We start from the raw sequence: 15167 nt of genomic DNA on the forward strand, positions 1-15167 counted from the left end.
ACTCTATATGTTTCCAGTGTGTTACAAGCGTAACATTACACTAAGCAACACCTGACTGACATTGGCATTGCACATTTTCTGTCAAGAACTGTCAGGCGCGATAGAAGTGCATATTATTGATTGAAATCCTACTCCATATCTATGAATGTGCTAATTGGGACTAAATGCAACATTCAGGTCAGGTCCCTATAAGTTCCCGTCCAGGTGACCTAGAAACATTTGCCCATTTCAATCAATTGATCAGTAACAATAGCAATATATCAAAAACTGGCAAAATTAATTAAGCAAGTGGCTTGAAAACTGGCTTTTCTCCACCCAAGATGTTTCATCAGATAATGACCCAAAAGCTGCGCGACGGGCAAAATGACAGGGTCAACCGCACAAGACGAGCTGTGATGAAGTAGCGCCAAAAATAAAGGGGTCTGTGATGACGCGCCTTTTAACAAGCGACGCCATTGAGGAAATGTCTAGAGGCAGGAATCCCGCTTTCGGTGTTGTTTGCTTTACCGTTATTGACAAGAACAGAACCATGTATTGATTGATGTTTGGCGGTATTGCCTTCGAAACAGTTAAGCTTTTACTATTCCTGAAATTATTGAGTTTTTCTTTACAATGTTTCTGACAGGAGTGGTGCATTTTATACAAAATATGTTATGAAGTACACAACCTTAATTATTCATTGATGATGTTTAGACTTGGAGTAGCAGGCTGTCTGATATGGAGGGGAACCACCATCCATAATACATAAAGCAACCTACTGAACAGGTCTTCTGATGAATAACCGCCTGCATGCAGGGATCGCTTTGTCTGAAGCAGAGGTACACGCCATTGTTTCAAGTGACACGCGTGCTTGAAAGCTTTAAATTTCCTATGGCAAATACGCCTGAAAAATAGTCGAATAAATAACGACGGAGATGGCGGCGCCTTGACAGACCTATTGCCACTTTAGATTTTCGTACTTGTGAAGGCAACTGGTCGATTCGAGCGGGCACCAGTTCGAGCATGAACGAGTCGAGCGAGTACCGAATCCCGCGTTTGCCAGTTCGACTAGCGAGGTGAAACGGTAATACAAACAAGGCATTGGTCAGTTCGAGCGTGCGTCATATTGAATAAGGTATGTCAGTCCAAGTCATCTTCAACGTCAGAGCGTAACCAGCAGATCTTCTGCGAGCACACAAAGACAGATTCCGATGTCTAAGAGCGCATTAGGAAAATCCTCTGGTTTCTTCTTCTTTCGTTCACCACGTTTTAGACAGTCAGTCCGGATTTTATCATAAAGTCGGTGGTCCTGCGTAGCTGCTGGAGATCTCCATATAACTGGTCATGGATTCGTGCTCCCTCTGGCCAGGTCTCCTTCCTCAGGTCTGCAAAACTTGAGCATCTTCCCAGTATGTGCTCAGCAGTCATGGGAATCCTCTGGTTAAGGCGTATGGTGACCTCCCATACTACTGTGGACTCATAAACACTAGGACACATCTCATTTCATCTCTGTTAATTCATAGATGTTTCTTCCCTGTTTTGATCATCTACATGACAAGGACCACTCTTTTACTTTGGTATAAGCCCTCTTCTTTCAGAAAAGTGTGTTGATATTTGCTGACAATGTGTCACTTTGATTTGAACCTGGCGCACAATTCATAGCAAAAACTATTAGACCTGCAACTCAGTGGAAAAGTTTGTCCACCTTATCTTGTGTACCAGATACCTGAGCAAATAAGAAATGATTTATTACCACGATTTGTCATTTATCTTAAACATTGGTTTTACAAAAGCTGGCAATTATGCCGGGGCATCTCCCAAGGGAATATGACGAATGAACACCATCTTCTTGTTCACAAGTCAATGGCCTATGTCAGCCTTGGGGGCATATAAACATGATAAAATGGGCGAACCACCCGTGTATGAATAGCTGAATAGAATATCAAGTTGGCCCGAGGAATCTTCGAGACCCATTTCTTGTTTTTCCAACTAGTGTTTGTCTTCGCATAGCTTACAGTCAATACGAAAGATGCACTGCAAAACAATAGCTGTGATATGGAATCATTTGCCGAGAGATACAGCCGTCGCTATATAGTTGCTTAAAAATATAGAGCAGTCAGCAACGCCATCCGCCTATCTTTTGTGTCCCACGTTCTATCAACAGATCAAAAAATCCTAAGACCCAATAGACACAACCGGTCATAATTTCTGCATGAGGTGAAACCCACGGCGCATAAAACAGCCGAGCTTTTTGTTTTCGCTGCGATGGAAAGGAATGGCAGCAGCTCATCACGCGGTAAATCATGCATCAACTCGTATCTCTGCTGTCACGAGATGAATGGGATCACACAAAGGTAATGGGATTAACTGATCACTGCTATTGTGTTGCCATACCAACCCTTATGTCCCCTCGCAATCGAGGAGAGATAGTAGAAAAAGTAATCTTCCGTGATTTTATACAAGTTACACCAGATGTTGCGAGATCGAACGTACGTCCATCCTGAGAAAGACAATGGAACAGTTTTTTATTTTTGATTCACGATTCATCTTTCAACTGTGATTTCGTTTTCCATTTTCCTATCTTTGAATTATTGTGACTAAAGAAGGACACTGCACGGTTGAGTGGTGAACACATAATGCGAGTTGCAGTGCCACGGGCATCTCTGCAACCTGTTTATGCTTTTCTACAACAATTTGATTGATACTACAGACACATCGGTTATATCAAGGAGTTTCGAAAAATGGACCCGCAGGCGTAATTGGAAACAAGATAGACATCGGTGTAGTCATGAAGGAGATCTCCCCTCTGTTAAGCCTTCTTGACCTACCCATAATGGGAATATAAGTTAACATTGATTAAGCAAAGGAACATACGCACTAGACCATCCGCAGTCGTAATCCACATTAATTCAAAGCATGCTATCACTGAATACTGATATGGTCCCAGGAGTACTTGGAAACAAGATAGACATCAGCGTAATCATTTAGGAGGTCTCCCCTATGTAGCCTTCTTGACCCACCCATAATGGGAAAATAACTCAACAACATCAATCCTTGCCGCCATGCGATTAGGAGAAATATGAGATGCTGTTGAGGGTCTGCGCCCAGTGTGCACGGCCACATGTTGAACATTTCATGCGGCAGTGACTTGTGGGCGTAGGAACGACCGAGTTGTTGAGAGGCTGCGATCAATTGTCGTGGGAGTAACTTTTTAGTCTACCCAAAGCCATGTCGAGGTTTTAAGACCTTCTGCTGAAAGTGTTGGGATTGAATGTGAATAGGATGCAGAATGGCATGTTATACCCAGCTGACCCGCTCTGGCTATCAATGGTTAAGCAGTTTTCTCTATAGAATTGTGACAAATTGCATCAGCAATTTTACAATGTATGAATTAAATTTGTGTATGTTATGTTCTATTAACAACTAGAAGAAGGACTCTTGAGAGGGAAAACGATTTAATGTTTAACCTGATATCAACTACGATAGAGATTATCATCCGACCCTAATCTGTCATGAATCTATCCAAAGACCTTATATTTACATATTTATGTACAACACATGTTTTGTCAGCGCCCAAGAGGAAATTTTCAGATTACGGGGTGATGTATATTATGTAAAATAATGATTAAAATGATAATGGCAGTGACAACCAAAAGAGACAAAACATGACTTTGCTTCTGGAGACGGAGCAAATTGGTTCTCCTTCCAATTTTTCAATTTCATTTTGGCACGGATGGCAGATCATGCGATAATCAAATAAACGTACCTATCCAACTACATGTAGTTAACGATAACTTCACGCGATATATCATCATGTTAGGATGGTTTCGAGCCATATTTCGTGGTCGATCAGCTTGTCAAAATTTCCATTTCAGATTAGGCGATGTGGCAATAACTGTGGGGATCTACATATTCCCTTTAAACACGTTAGGGAAGTAATTGATACAGTGGTTATAAAATAGGATTCGGCTATCACTTTGAACTACGAACACGATGAGGTGAAGTTCGTTCGTTTTATTTGACTTAATCGAGTGATTATCAAACCAGCCTCACAGTTAGAGAAGAACCATCATATTATTCATCGTGCATTACTCATCATCTATCACCATAGTTATAATCTTTCATCGTGTCTCCATGTTCCTGCTGCTAAACAGACAAATACTTGCGTTTCCTCTTACATTGTTTGTTCACTTGCTAAAGGCACTGGACGAGCGAGCATTATATTGGTTGGTTTAATGGCCCAGGCGAAGAAAATGTGGTACCGCTGTGGGGCTTACAAGAATTGGAGCTGTTGGTAATTGGCTTCTAAGGATAATCCAAACTCATTAAAAGGAAACCTATTCATCTCTCTCACCACCAAGGAAATGGAGGGAGAAATAATAAAGAAAACTGCACGCATTATCTATGTCAAGTCTGCATCCAAGCCAATATTCCCGATCATGTTCTTACTACCGGAGCCACGAGGACAATGAATGTACAAGAGAAAGAAATTGGCCTGGTTGCAAAGCCGAATAACATGCGGATATATTGCCGTACTCGTCGAAATATGTCTTCTCTCGACGACAATAACAACAACAGAAGATTTACGACCGAATCTCTGCGGGGGTAATTGCTAACACTTACGGTATAGATCACAGTGGGAATGTACAGATGGTGATTATTACGGACAGCACTTTATCGTCTTCTAAGGCATACAATGATAATTGATTTTGAATACGTTACGCTACGTTTACCGTATTGGTTGTGAAGTAGTTGCGAAAATATTGAGATTAACGTCAAAGAAAATGAGATAGCAAAGGATAACAAAGAACTTTTTTTCAAAAAGCGGGTGAACGCCAACGAAACCTTCACCGGTGTTTAGAGCTTACGTTTGTATCACCCGTGTCAAATGCATTTAGGGCAGAGTGCGTTGGAGATCACAACAAGATGAAAGTCTTAGTCACCAGATCTTCTCTCCCTTCTGTTGCGTTAACATCATCATGTTGGGCTCATCACGATTACGTGGGAAGACCCATGAGAGTCTGTGCTAAATTACTCATGGCATATAGGAATTCTTAAAGTCAATCTTTTATTATCTGATGAATCCCAAATGTTTTAACTCCCATATTGTGAATTTTTGCTAAGTAGCTTTGAAGCTGAAGTCAAAGGAAAGCGTACGTAGCCTCAAACAGTTTCTCATGTACAAGGCTGATATGTCGGAATGGAGCACAGCTGACAGTTAAAATCCATACCGACGAACCAACGAGTGTAATCATCGCTTCTTCCCACTTCTGTTGACCGCAATTAAAAGTCAGATATGTGGGAGTGTCGGCCTGAAGTCCGACAAAACGAATGCACTGTAATAACGATGGTTCATGGCTGGCCCCTCTAAACGTATTCAACTCACGACCGCAAAGCCTGAAGTGATTTTATCTGTAAATATGGCGAATGGATGAATATGAAGAAGCAGGAGGGAATGACGATGTAAGCTAGCTTACTTCCAAAGTGGGGACAAGATCGTTAAGCACCTGACACTTGACTGACCCGGCTGTCCTTCTAAAGGTATCACCAAATATCATTGCGAAAGCAACTACAAAACGAAAAGGGAGTGACCACCACTGAAGTTCGGAGCACCAGAGTATTAAAAGTTCGGAAGTTCGAAGTTCGGAGCACCAGAGTATTTAACTTTCTGCGAGTATTACTCTTACTGATGCGCAGATGAAGAGGTTCATCTACCACTAACATGACGAAAGAGACTTGAACAGAAAGAAATGGGAAGATTGGCAGAAGAATTGGCCTCAATTCAAATACTAGAGTAAAACTCTTGTTTCAAAACTGCAGCAAGTCCGCACCGATATGACACAGGTGTTGCGTCATCAATGTGCGATATTCTACTTCTACAAGTAAAATCACTCAGCATAACAAAGCAATGAAAATGAGCGTGGGGTTGGCCTCGCCTTTAATTCCAATAGCAGAATATCAAGTTTCCGTCCAATGTTGCAGCACAAACCTCTGTACTTATCTGACCCTGTGGTTGCTAGGAGTATTCTGATAGCCATTATTGGTCAGTGAGTTCGACGGATGGTAGTCACATACCATGAAGATGAAATAACACGGAGCAAGTGGTTTTGGTTTAATAGAATAAGCACTTCATCAGCTCTGGAGGAGCCGCACTCGACTTAACTTGAAGAGGAACCATTTTACATAAATCTGTTGTGATAAGGAGACATGCAGTTATTCAATTTCGTTCAAAATATTACTTTCAGATACCCGACATGGATGCACTGAGTGAACTATAGGTTGTAAGTTTTCTAATAGCGTCAAGAGTGTGCAGAAATCTCCCAGTCAATCTACTGAAGGACAGGACAGAAAAAGTCTCCCGTCCTCCGTCCTCCCTGTCAATCCATAACTGCCCCACAATGTTATAGTGTTGATTTTTGAAGTTCACATCGCCATAGCCTGGCTATTACAGGCACAGAAAATCTCCACTCAAACATGAAAACCTCCGAGTTTATCGCATTGTAACCGTAAAACTGTCCACGACTCTGCATACAAACTCGCCGGAAGAATCATTTCAATAGATTGTCTATCCATCATGATATAGATAGCTTACCATATCATAAGACAGGAAGCTAATGAGCTAGTTTAGCCATTAAAGGCAATTCATCAATCCACCGATAATTGTGACAGTTAAGGTGAGAAACGCTATGAGGCAAGGAATCACACAGCACGCATTACTTATCTACATAACATGCACTGCAGTACAGTGTCTTGTGCAAGCCTATCAGTGACCTGAAACTACTTCAACCACGCAATACCTTCAAGCTTGCATGATGATGAGCGACCTTTAAGCCGTTTAAACTCTGCAGATGCACTCATATTTTGTAACACGCCATTGAAAATGGGAAATCACAATATCACTAATGAGAGTAGTGTCATACTTGGCGATGCAGTACACGTGAATAAGGGGATTGATATGATGTCGTACAGGACAAGTCAGCTGCCATTCATCAAGACGAAAATGACCGGCTTTTTTCTTTTTCAGATCGGTTCTTCGATTGACATTAGAATATGATTCATACCAAATCTCATCGCGGGGCGTACCTGGTAACTACACTGCGACCATGCTTTTTCCGATTCCACTGATTTAATGTGGTCACATGTAAACATTAAAATTTATAGAATAGATAGAGCGGGTGACTCTCCCTAACTATTTGTAAGTGACAAAACTAATTTTGAACAAGCAGGCCCTGGCCTTTAACTCAACGTTGCCACGCCTTCAATCAGAAAATCACCGATCCTACCAAACATAGAAATGACATCATGAAAACCTCAGATATAACCTTGGACAAGTTTGAGGACAACACGAAGAGAGACACAAAACCTAACCTATCTTTGCCGAGTTCGGGTGCGGAGCATAATGCTTGAGAAGAGTTTGGTATTCAATAGGTATCCGTCTGAACTGCTTCAGTGAGTGAGTGCTGGCCAGAAGTACATGCAGACAAGTATGTGATAGTTAAGTGTTTGCACCATCCAGCCTCCCTTAATCAATAAGTAACGAAATCTGCCTGTGTCTGAAGATTCTGGCCGTTCAGTTGTACATATACTTATATTGTTGCTCAGTCGAAAAAGTACATAGCGGTGTTGTCGCCGACCGGGGTTCCACTGTACGTCGTTTTATAGAAGATAAGAGTACACCTAGACTAGACTAAAGCCCGCAGCTTACTAGCCGCCAACTTCGGCGTTCACTGGCGTTTTTTGCCGCAAGAGTCCTGAACGCCTGAAAAATCCCTAGTCTGCTACGAACGGCGTCGGCGAACGTCACTTGCCGCAACTAAACGCCAAATATCTAACATGTTTGATTTTTGACGCGTGTCGCCGCGTTTGAACGCAAGAAGAAGCCAGGTGTGCTACGGATTGTCGCCTGAATGGGCGTCGGCGGCGAGGCTCTGGCCAATCAGTATGCGTCTTGATGTGACATGATTTCAAAATGGCAGCCTAAAGTGGCGGAAAATACGCTACTGGGCGCCGATTCGGGCAGGTGTGCTCTGACCGGGATCCACTGACCGCCAACTTCGGCGTCGAGAGGCGTCAGCTGAACGCTTCTTGTCGCCAAAGTTGGCGGCTAGTGTGCTGCGAGCTTAAGATATATAATGGCAGGGCTGTAGCCCGTGACGGGTAGCTGCTTTGCCCACCAAAGAACAACTCCAAGTCGATATACTCTCGTTAGTACCTAAAATGAGTTCACGTAGAGTCAGTGAAGATTTATTCCTGGATGGATTTCAACTTTCTACCGCTCATTTATTACGAAATGCATCAAACTTGCGGAGGTTTTACACCATAAATTTCGCCCTCCACTCTTCCTGACAATTGAGAGAAGATTGATGCACCAGTGTTCATGTGTAGCTTATCAAATCAACCTGACTGAGCTTCTTTGTATCTGTCCCAGTCCATTTCACGGAGCGGCTCTCATGTTCTTATCAAGATGATCTATGCCTGTTTCATCTTGCCCGATAGAACATATTTTATCGTTTATTGTGCCTGTTGTTTAATAGATGTAGCTCGGATGAAGTGTTTGTTAGCTTGAATAATTATTCAATTAATCATGATGTGAAGGAGAAAAGAAATCACTGTTGTTCAAGGAAATTAATCAAGTAATGTAGCAGTAAGGTTAAAAAACTCGAATGATATTTGAGGCTCTGTACTTGGTATAAGCACTGAATATATTGCTGATAATCTTAGTAAATTGAGACTGAAGCAGGACTCGATTTGACTGTCAACAAGTTTGCATACAGTTTTGGTGGTTCCTTAATACGGGATTTGAAGAAAATCAACCACGACATTGTCCTGACCTATTCCTATTCCACGCACGCCTGTCGTAGAGAATATCAACATGGCTGACAGGGAAACAAAGCGAATATAGAAGGAACCACTGATCACATATCATCATTGATTAGGGACTACATGGAGTAGTGATTTCACATTTATGTTGAAGAACGGCAGACGTGTACATTGTTCAGATAGAGATCATTTGGTTCTCACTCCATGAAGTTAGGGCTGTGTTTCATGGTCATCCACTCTGCGACAGCAATCAAGTACATATACTAGGAGATGAGTGAGCACACGGCTTGAAACATTGTGTTTTCGCTGACTATTTCGAGAGATTGGCCCTGGTTGCCTTAAATGCTTCCCCTTCAGAGAAATAACAGCTGGATAAGAGGCCAAAGCCGCCTGATGTTTATTAACCATTATTGGAGTAATTGCTTGTAATCTACCCTATATACTCCTGTCTACTGATATCCATTACTAAGCCAGACCACGCCGCTTGAATGAATAACAACTTTAGCGTTACTACTCTCAGACAGTCTCGCGTCATATGGATCGGACAACACATCAGGGGTACATGTACCTACATCTAAGAGAAACGATTAAGTCAGTTATTGAAGCGGGACCGAATGCAACAGTCATTTCATTTTTTGCACTATTGTTTTTTTAAATCACAAAGCGAAAAAATATCCCCATAGAATGACATTTTTGAAATGCTCTCCACGGAGTGGAAGGTTGGACATCTCGAAGTGAGGACAGCCCTCTAATGAACATGCTTTTAAAGTACAGGACAGATCGGGCCGGGGGAACGGTGACAAGACTGCGTTACCCTTGAACGTATCGTTCAACAGGCTGTCGACTTTAAACACACCTGATGATGAACAGGTGGGCAGAACCTAGCCTCGGCCCAGAAAGAGATAACAGTCATGACAATAATGTATGGTCGGCGTGCATTCCACAGCCAAATGCCATCCTACATCCACACAAGTCACAAGCAGCGTTTTTTCAATGAAATACGAGCTTCCATAGCAATATAAAGACGGTGGCAGGATATCTTCACAGTGAAGGAGACAAGGCGATGACAGAGAAGATGAGCTTTTGCAATATCCCCATTTAAACTGAAGCACCGGAGCCGGATATTGTGTAGACAGTGATGCTTGGCAGGTGCGATGGCCACAGCAGTTTGTGTTTTCTAGTTGTATATAGTTTACCAGTGCTTTGCTTTGTTCTTTTCAAGTCGATATGGGAGGCTGAAGAAACAATCTACTGCCATTCTATCAAAACTGGCCTCGAGACGTGTCTTAAAGCTTTAGCACCTCTGAGCACCGTTTCATTTTTAATCATTGTCATAACTCTTTAATATTGTATCATACTCCATGGTATAAGAGAAGTTCTACTACTTTTCTAATACGATATTTCGGTGGGCACGTCAACCCATTGGGCGATTAACCAGTAGATGGGTGACTGAGGAAATATTTATATGGCAAACTCATGAAGTATATTTATGGAAATAGACGTTATGGAGTACTATGATAGCTCGCACACAAGCTGACTATGGCCCAAGGGAGGGATGATGTATTGTACTCCCTATCACAAGAGACGTCAAACTATCCACTATGTAGAGGAATTTTCCAATTCCGTGCGTTTGGCCCCATCACTGATCGGTGGAGATGACTGAGAAACATAGTATTTTACAATATGGATATTGAGAGGTCTGAGCCAGGCTTTGTCTTATCGATAGACATACTGGGTACCTTTGGCAATTGGTAAAGTCAATCCCGATGTCGACTAACTGCATTCGTGTCGTCAATGTAGGTAGTACTTTAAAGTGTAACTCTAATCTCATGACATGTCTCATTAGTCGGATTGAATATGTCATACAGCCATGAACTTAATGTACAGGGGTATAAATAGACAATGCTGGAGTAATTATAATAACTTCAATGGTGTCATCTTTCAATCAGAAATGTGAATGAAAGCATGTATCTTTGACATGGTATCAGCAGTGCGCCGGCTGATGGCTGTGATGAAGATCACATTGAGATTCTATGTACATTTCTCTTGTAATTGTTACTGTTGCAGGTAGTGGTAAAATCGACGGATAAAGCGATGAAAAACTGTGGAGTAATGATTGATATATTTGTAAGATATTTCTGTTTGGAAATTAAACCAGCATCGGGGCTTGATTCCTTGCTTACCAGACAGAGACGACCAGTCATACCTCTCCAATGATCGCGTTATAATGGTTGTCAGTCGAAAATGAAACAGCAATGTTGGAGAATTGCGGAGCGGACTTTGGAAGAGCTGGTGCTACTGATCCATTACATGGGCTCATCACTGATGAAAGATGTTGGGTAAATTTTAAAACCTGATTTTACGGCGCAGCGCATAGTCATAATGCTAGCATTTAGCGAGGCTATTCTTCGATACACAGCTTCAACCCAAGCAAAAATCGAAGAATTCTTTCATGTTGCAACACGAAATAAGTGCTAATAACATGAATTCGCACCTCCTTATCATCTATAAAGACACGCAACAGACAAACACACAACAACTTCTCATCAAGTATGTAACTAACCGAGGCAAACACAAAGAAGATCGATTTTACAACACCCAGGGAATGTTCTAGTTTCATAAAACATGTCTTATCTTAGTTTTTCATAAGCTCTACCCGTGAAGAGCAAATTGAAAACCTGTTTTGCCATTTTTTGGCTAAGTTCCGAGATCAAACGGCAGTAAAAAATGGGTTGCCATTTGATACAGTGGAATCTTGATTGAGTTGTCAATATTGCTCAGCGATAGTGACAGATTAAATGATGTGCTCAGTCATTTGAGATTTATTTGCGGAGATGACGAACGAACTGAAGACAGATGCTTATATATTTACCTCAGTTGGGCCTGAGAGTTTATCTTGGAATTCAAGAACGACAACAATGGTTTTTGAGATGAAGTAGGCTGCGCCATCTGACAATGTCATGATGATATTACGACCAGGGTTTCAAAAGATGCGGCCGATGACTGTCTGTGTGATCACTGCAAGTGTCCAATCCAATCAGTTCCATTCACCGAATCACAGAAAGACAACGAACGACTAGTGAAAAGACAATTGATAAGAAATTATCCCCATTTAAAACGTTTCACTTCATTTAGCAAGCATTATCAAACGTTTGAGGAAGAGTATTTATGCACCGTAGTTTAATCTTCCTGAAATAAGACCAATTTTATGCATCCGCAAATGTTTCCGTTGTATTGTGGTAAATTGCCTACTCCTGTCTACTAAAACAGTCACAATCGACCAAACATGTCTTTGAATTATTTACAGAGGAAATAGTAGAAGAAAACGGATGTCGTTTGGTACATTTTTTCAACCACTTGGTTTATTAAAGCCTTCCTGATTCAGTAACTAGTTATTATATATTCCAAATGAATATGTCGAAAATACTCATGCTGAGTATCTTTCTTTGTCGAGCTTCTTGTGGGTTTTTTTCTTATTTCCAATTCTTTTTCAGGGTAAACCCATGTATTTCTAAGTTACATACATGTTTGGTTTAACACGAACTGGTAAAGTCTCAAGGGTTTTTAATCAAATATGATCTGCGTTTCATGATGAAATGGTTTTCTTGGTTGATAATATGAAATGCCATGAGGACGAAAGAGGTGTTCAGAAAGATGGTTTTTTCGGAGGTTCCACGCTGAGAAGCTTGAGTCTCGATTTAAAATTGCATGATCATCCCATCTGTTGCGCGCTCGGCAACGTTTAACTAGCGGTGAGTTTAACTAGCAGTAAGTTACGTTTCTAAACGGTTGAGTTTAGTCTAGACGTTTAAGTTCGAGAGACTCGGGAATAATCTATGCTTGGTTATTTTTCATCCTTTGGAACATTTTGCAAAAGACGAAGTACTGTAAGAAATTACCCATATTACCTATTCCGGCAATGGGCCTCACTTAGGCGGAGACATCCAGAAAGACCGAATGAAGGAGATACCGCATTGTAGCCTTGTGTACCACGAGGGTTGAAGAGACCAGTCAGTACCGCTATGGTTCATGTCTAGGGCGTTATTTATATTGATAATAAAAATGTTCCCTGGATGAAGATTCATTTTTGCCAATTAGAATCATCTGATAGTATGTTTTATCACTGTACTGTAATGTCACTATCTCTATTCTGTGACTGCTGAAAGACTGGTGAAGTTCTCAGTAAGGAATGACCTGTTCTTGACACTATGCTTTTAAATCGAAATTTTGCAGTGATAAGACAGTTCAAGCTGTAATCGATGAAATAAAACATTCACCTACCTTTTCCAGTGATTCACCATCAGAAGAACGAGTATGACGATTGGTGCACCGTGGTTATAGCTTAATCCAAATGTACTCATGTTAGGTCTGTAGTATAAAACATGAAGAGACCATCAGAACTATCCACTAGCTGGCCGTATTGCTGGAGACAAGGCAGGTTCTAATCCTATAAACCATCAGATGGAGTTGCACGATGTGAAATCTGTCACAACACGATTGTGCGCTACGGGTTTTTAATTCCTTAGAAATCGTGTCCCCTCTCGACAACTGCCAGCAATATTAGTAAAACAAAGCCATGCGAGCCTGAACCTCCTACCATCTGGTCACCAGCCGGCGTATTGTCACTAAAGCACTCACTCAAATAATAACAGTCGGTGATGACAAAACTTCAGCCTTAAACAGTTAATCTAAAGAATCATCCTCCCATTTAACAGTTACTAGTTCAAATAGGGTTTCTTACCTTCTTGAGATGCAGTTCAACACCTCACTGCGAGTCCCAGTTGAATTGTTAATCACTTTTCACCTGGCTGTCCTTCTTCGAAATCGCTATTCAAGCGGCGCTCGTGAACTGTATCAAAGTTATGTTAAATCCTTACAACATTCAGAAAGTCCCAGTCAAACACTAGGAAATAATACCAGAACATTATCACAGGATCCTGTCATCAAGATGTCAAGCCACTTGAAGCCACGTGCTGTTTTACCGTCAGCTCTGTTTAATTTGAAGAAGCAGCTGTTTGGAACCTGTGCATCTATTGGCAGCATAACGCATGTTGGAGCTGTATCGATCTAGTGAGGAGAGTGCTACCTCGTTCCCTATACCACAGCGCTCGTCAGCTTGGTTCTGGCTCAGACTTGTTCAGTAATGCTGCATCATTGTGATTATGCCCTCCTTGTCGGGCCATCAAACAATATCTGAAATAAAAAGGTCAGGAGACCACAGTACCCACATTTGACGGTAAAGGGAATCGGAGGAGTGAACCTAAGCCGTAACTAGGCTTTCAAATCGAAATTCGAGTGATAAGACAATTTAAGCTGTAATGGATGAATACAAATATTCACTTACCTTTTCCTTTCTAAAATCCTTTTTTAGATTGTCGAAACATTGGCCTGCTGTTCATTTAAACTTGAACCATACGAGTAACTACTTCATTTACCATTCATTCAAAGAAAGAAAATTAAACTCATATCTTTGATAAAACCTTGACAACCTGAACCTTGCAGTCCTATGATATCATCCATTGTAGCATGTGTCTCTTGTCGTTTCCAGTTAAGACTACACGGGTGATTCATATACTTACGTTGGAATCATATGAAAAAAAGGAAAGAGTAGCATTATAGAAAACCTTTGACATGATGTGACATATCACGCAAGATTGAAAATATGCGGATGGAATATTCTTCGAGAAAGTGGCATTGATATAAAAAATTATCCATGCGCTTGAGAAGGGTTGGGCTTTGATATAGGTGTTTTATGTTATTTCGAAGCTGCATGATAACCAATTTATGGCAATTACAAGTCCAAAAGTAAAAATATCTCTCGCGTGTACAACTTCTAATTTGACATAAGTTTTGCAATTATGAAATTGCTATGGTGTGAAATTTACAATTTTTTCGGGTTGTTATCTTGAAGTACTCCTGCTACTGTGTTTGCTTGCTGTTTAAGTATCATTACACCAATAGCAATCGCATGATGGGGTTCAGCAGTACATATTGCTTTGAAGTATTGTTCAGGTGACTGAAACTTCACTATTTTGTTGTTTTGCATTTGATCAGAATACTGCTAGTGGCTGCTGCACACTCAAGAAATGATCGTACCTCTCCGTTATAAGCTTAAGTTATGAACACATCACGTTCATCAATTAGGTTCTTCTCGACTTGTAACAGATCGAACCATCAACGTGCAACCTGCATTTAATGTTAAACTTTAGTATCCATTGACAAATGAACACACATCAACATATATATCAAAGCCGTTGGATTAGTCTCAAAACCCACACCACTGCAACCACATGTCAAGGTCACAAAATCACGCGCCTTACATCTTTAACATCGATCCTTCAAGTTGTGTAAACTCATACCAAGTATTT

At 41.1% G+C, this 15167-nt stretch overlaps 1 protein-coding gene across 3 annotated transcripts in view; it reads right to left on the minus strand.

Annotated features, from left to right (window-relative positions):
• Positions 1-14912, minus strand: part of LOC135494147 (glycine receptor subunit alpha-2-like) — a 102020-nt gene extending 87108 nt beyond the window's left edge. The window contains exons 1-2 of one of the 3 annotated variants that reach the window (XM_064781957.1): positions 14144-14912; positions 13081-13992 (exon numbers count right to left, since the gene is read on the minus strand). In XM_064781957.1, coding sequence (XP_064638027.1) covers positions 13081-13160 — 80 coding nt within the window. In that variant the 5' untranslated portion in view covers positions 13161-13992; positions 14144-14912. Of the gene's footprint in view, positions 1-13080 lie in introns of all 3 variants that reach the window. The other 2 variants (XM_064781958.1, XM_064781956.1) reach the window with 2 other exon arrangements.
• Between the last annotated feature and the right edge of the window lie 255 nt (positions 14913-15167).

This window comes from Lineus longissimus, chromosome 9 (genome assembly GCF_910592395.1).
Source record: "Lineus longissimus chromosome 9, tnLinLong1.2, whole genome shotgun sequence".
NCBI lineage: Eukaryota > Metazoa > Nemertea > Pilidiophora > Heteronemertea > Lineidae > Lineus > Lineus longissimus.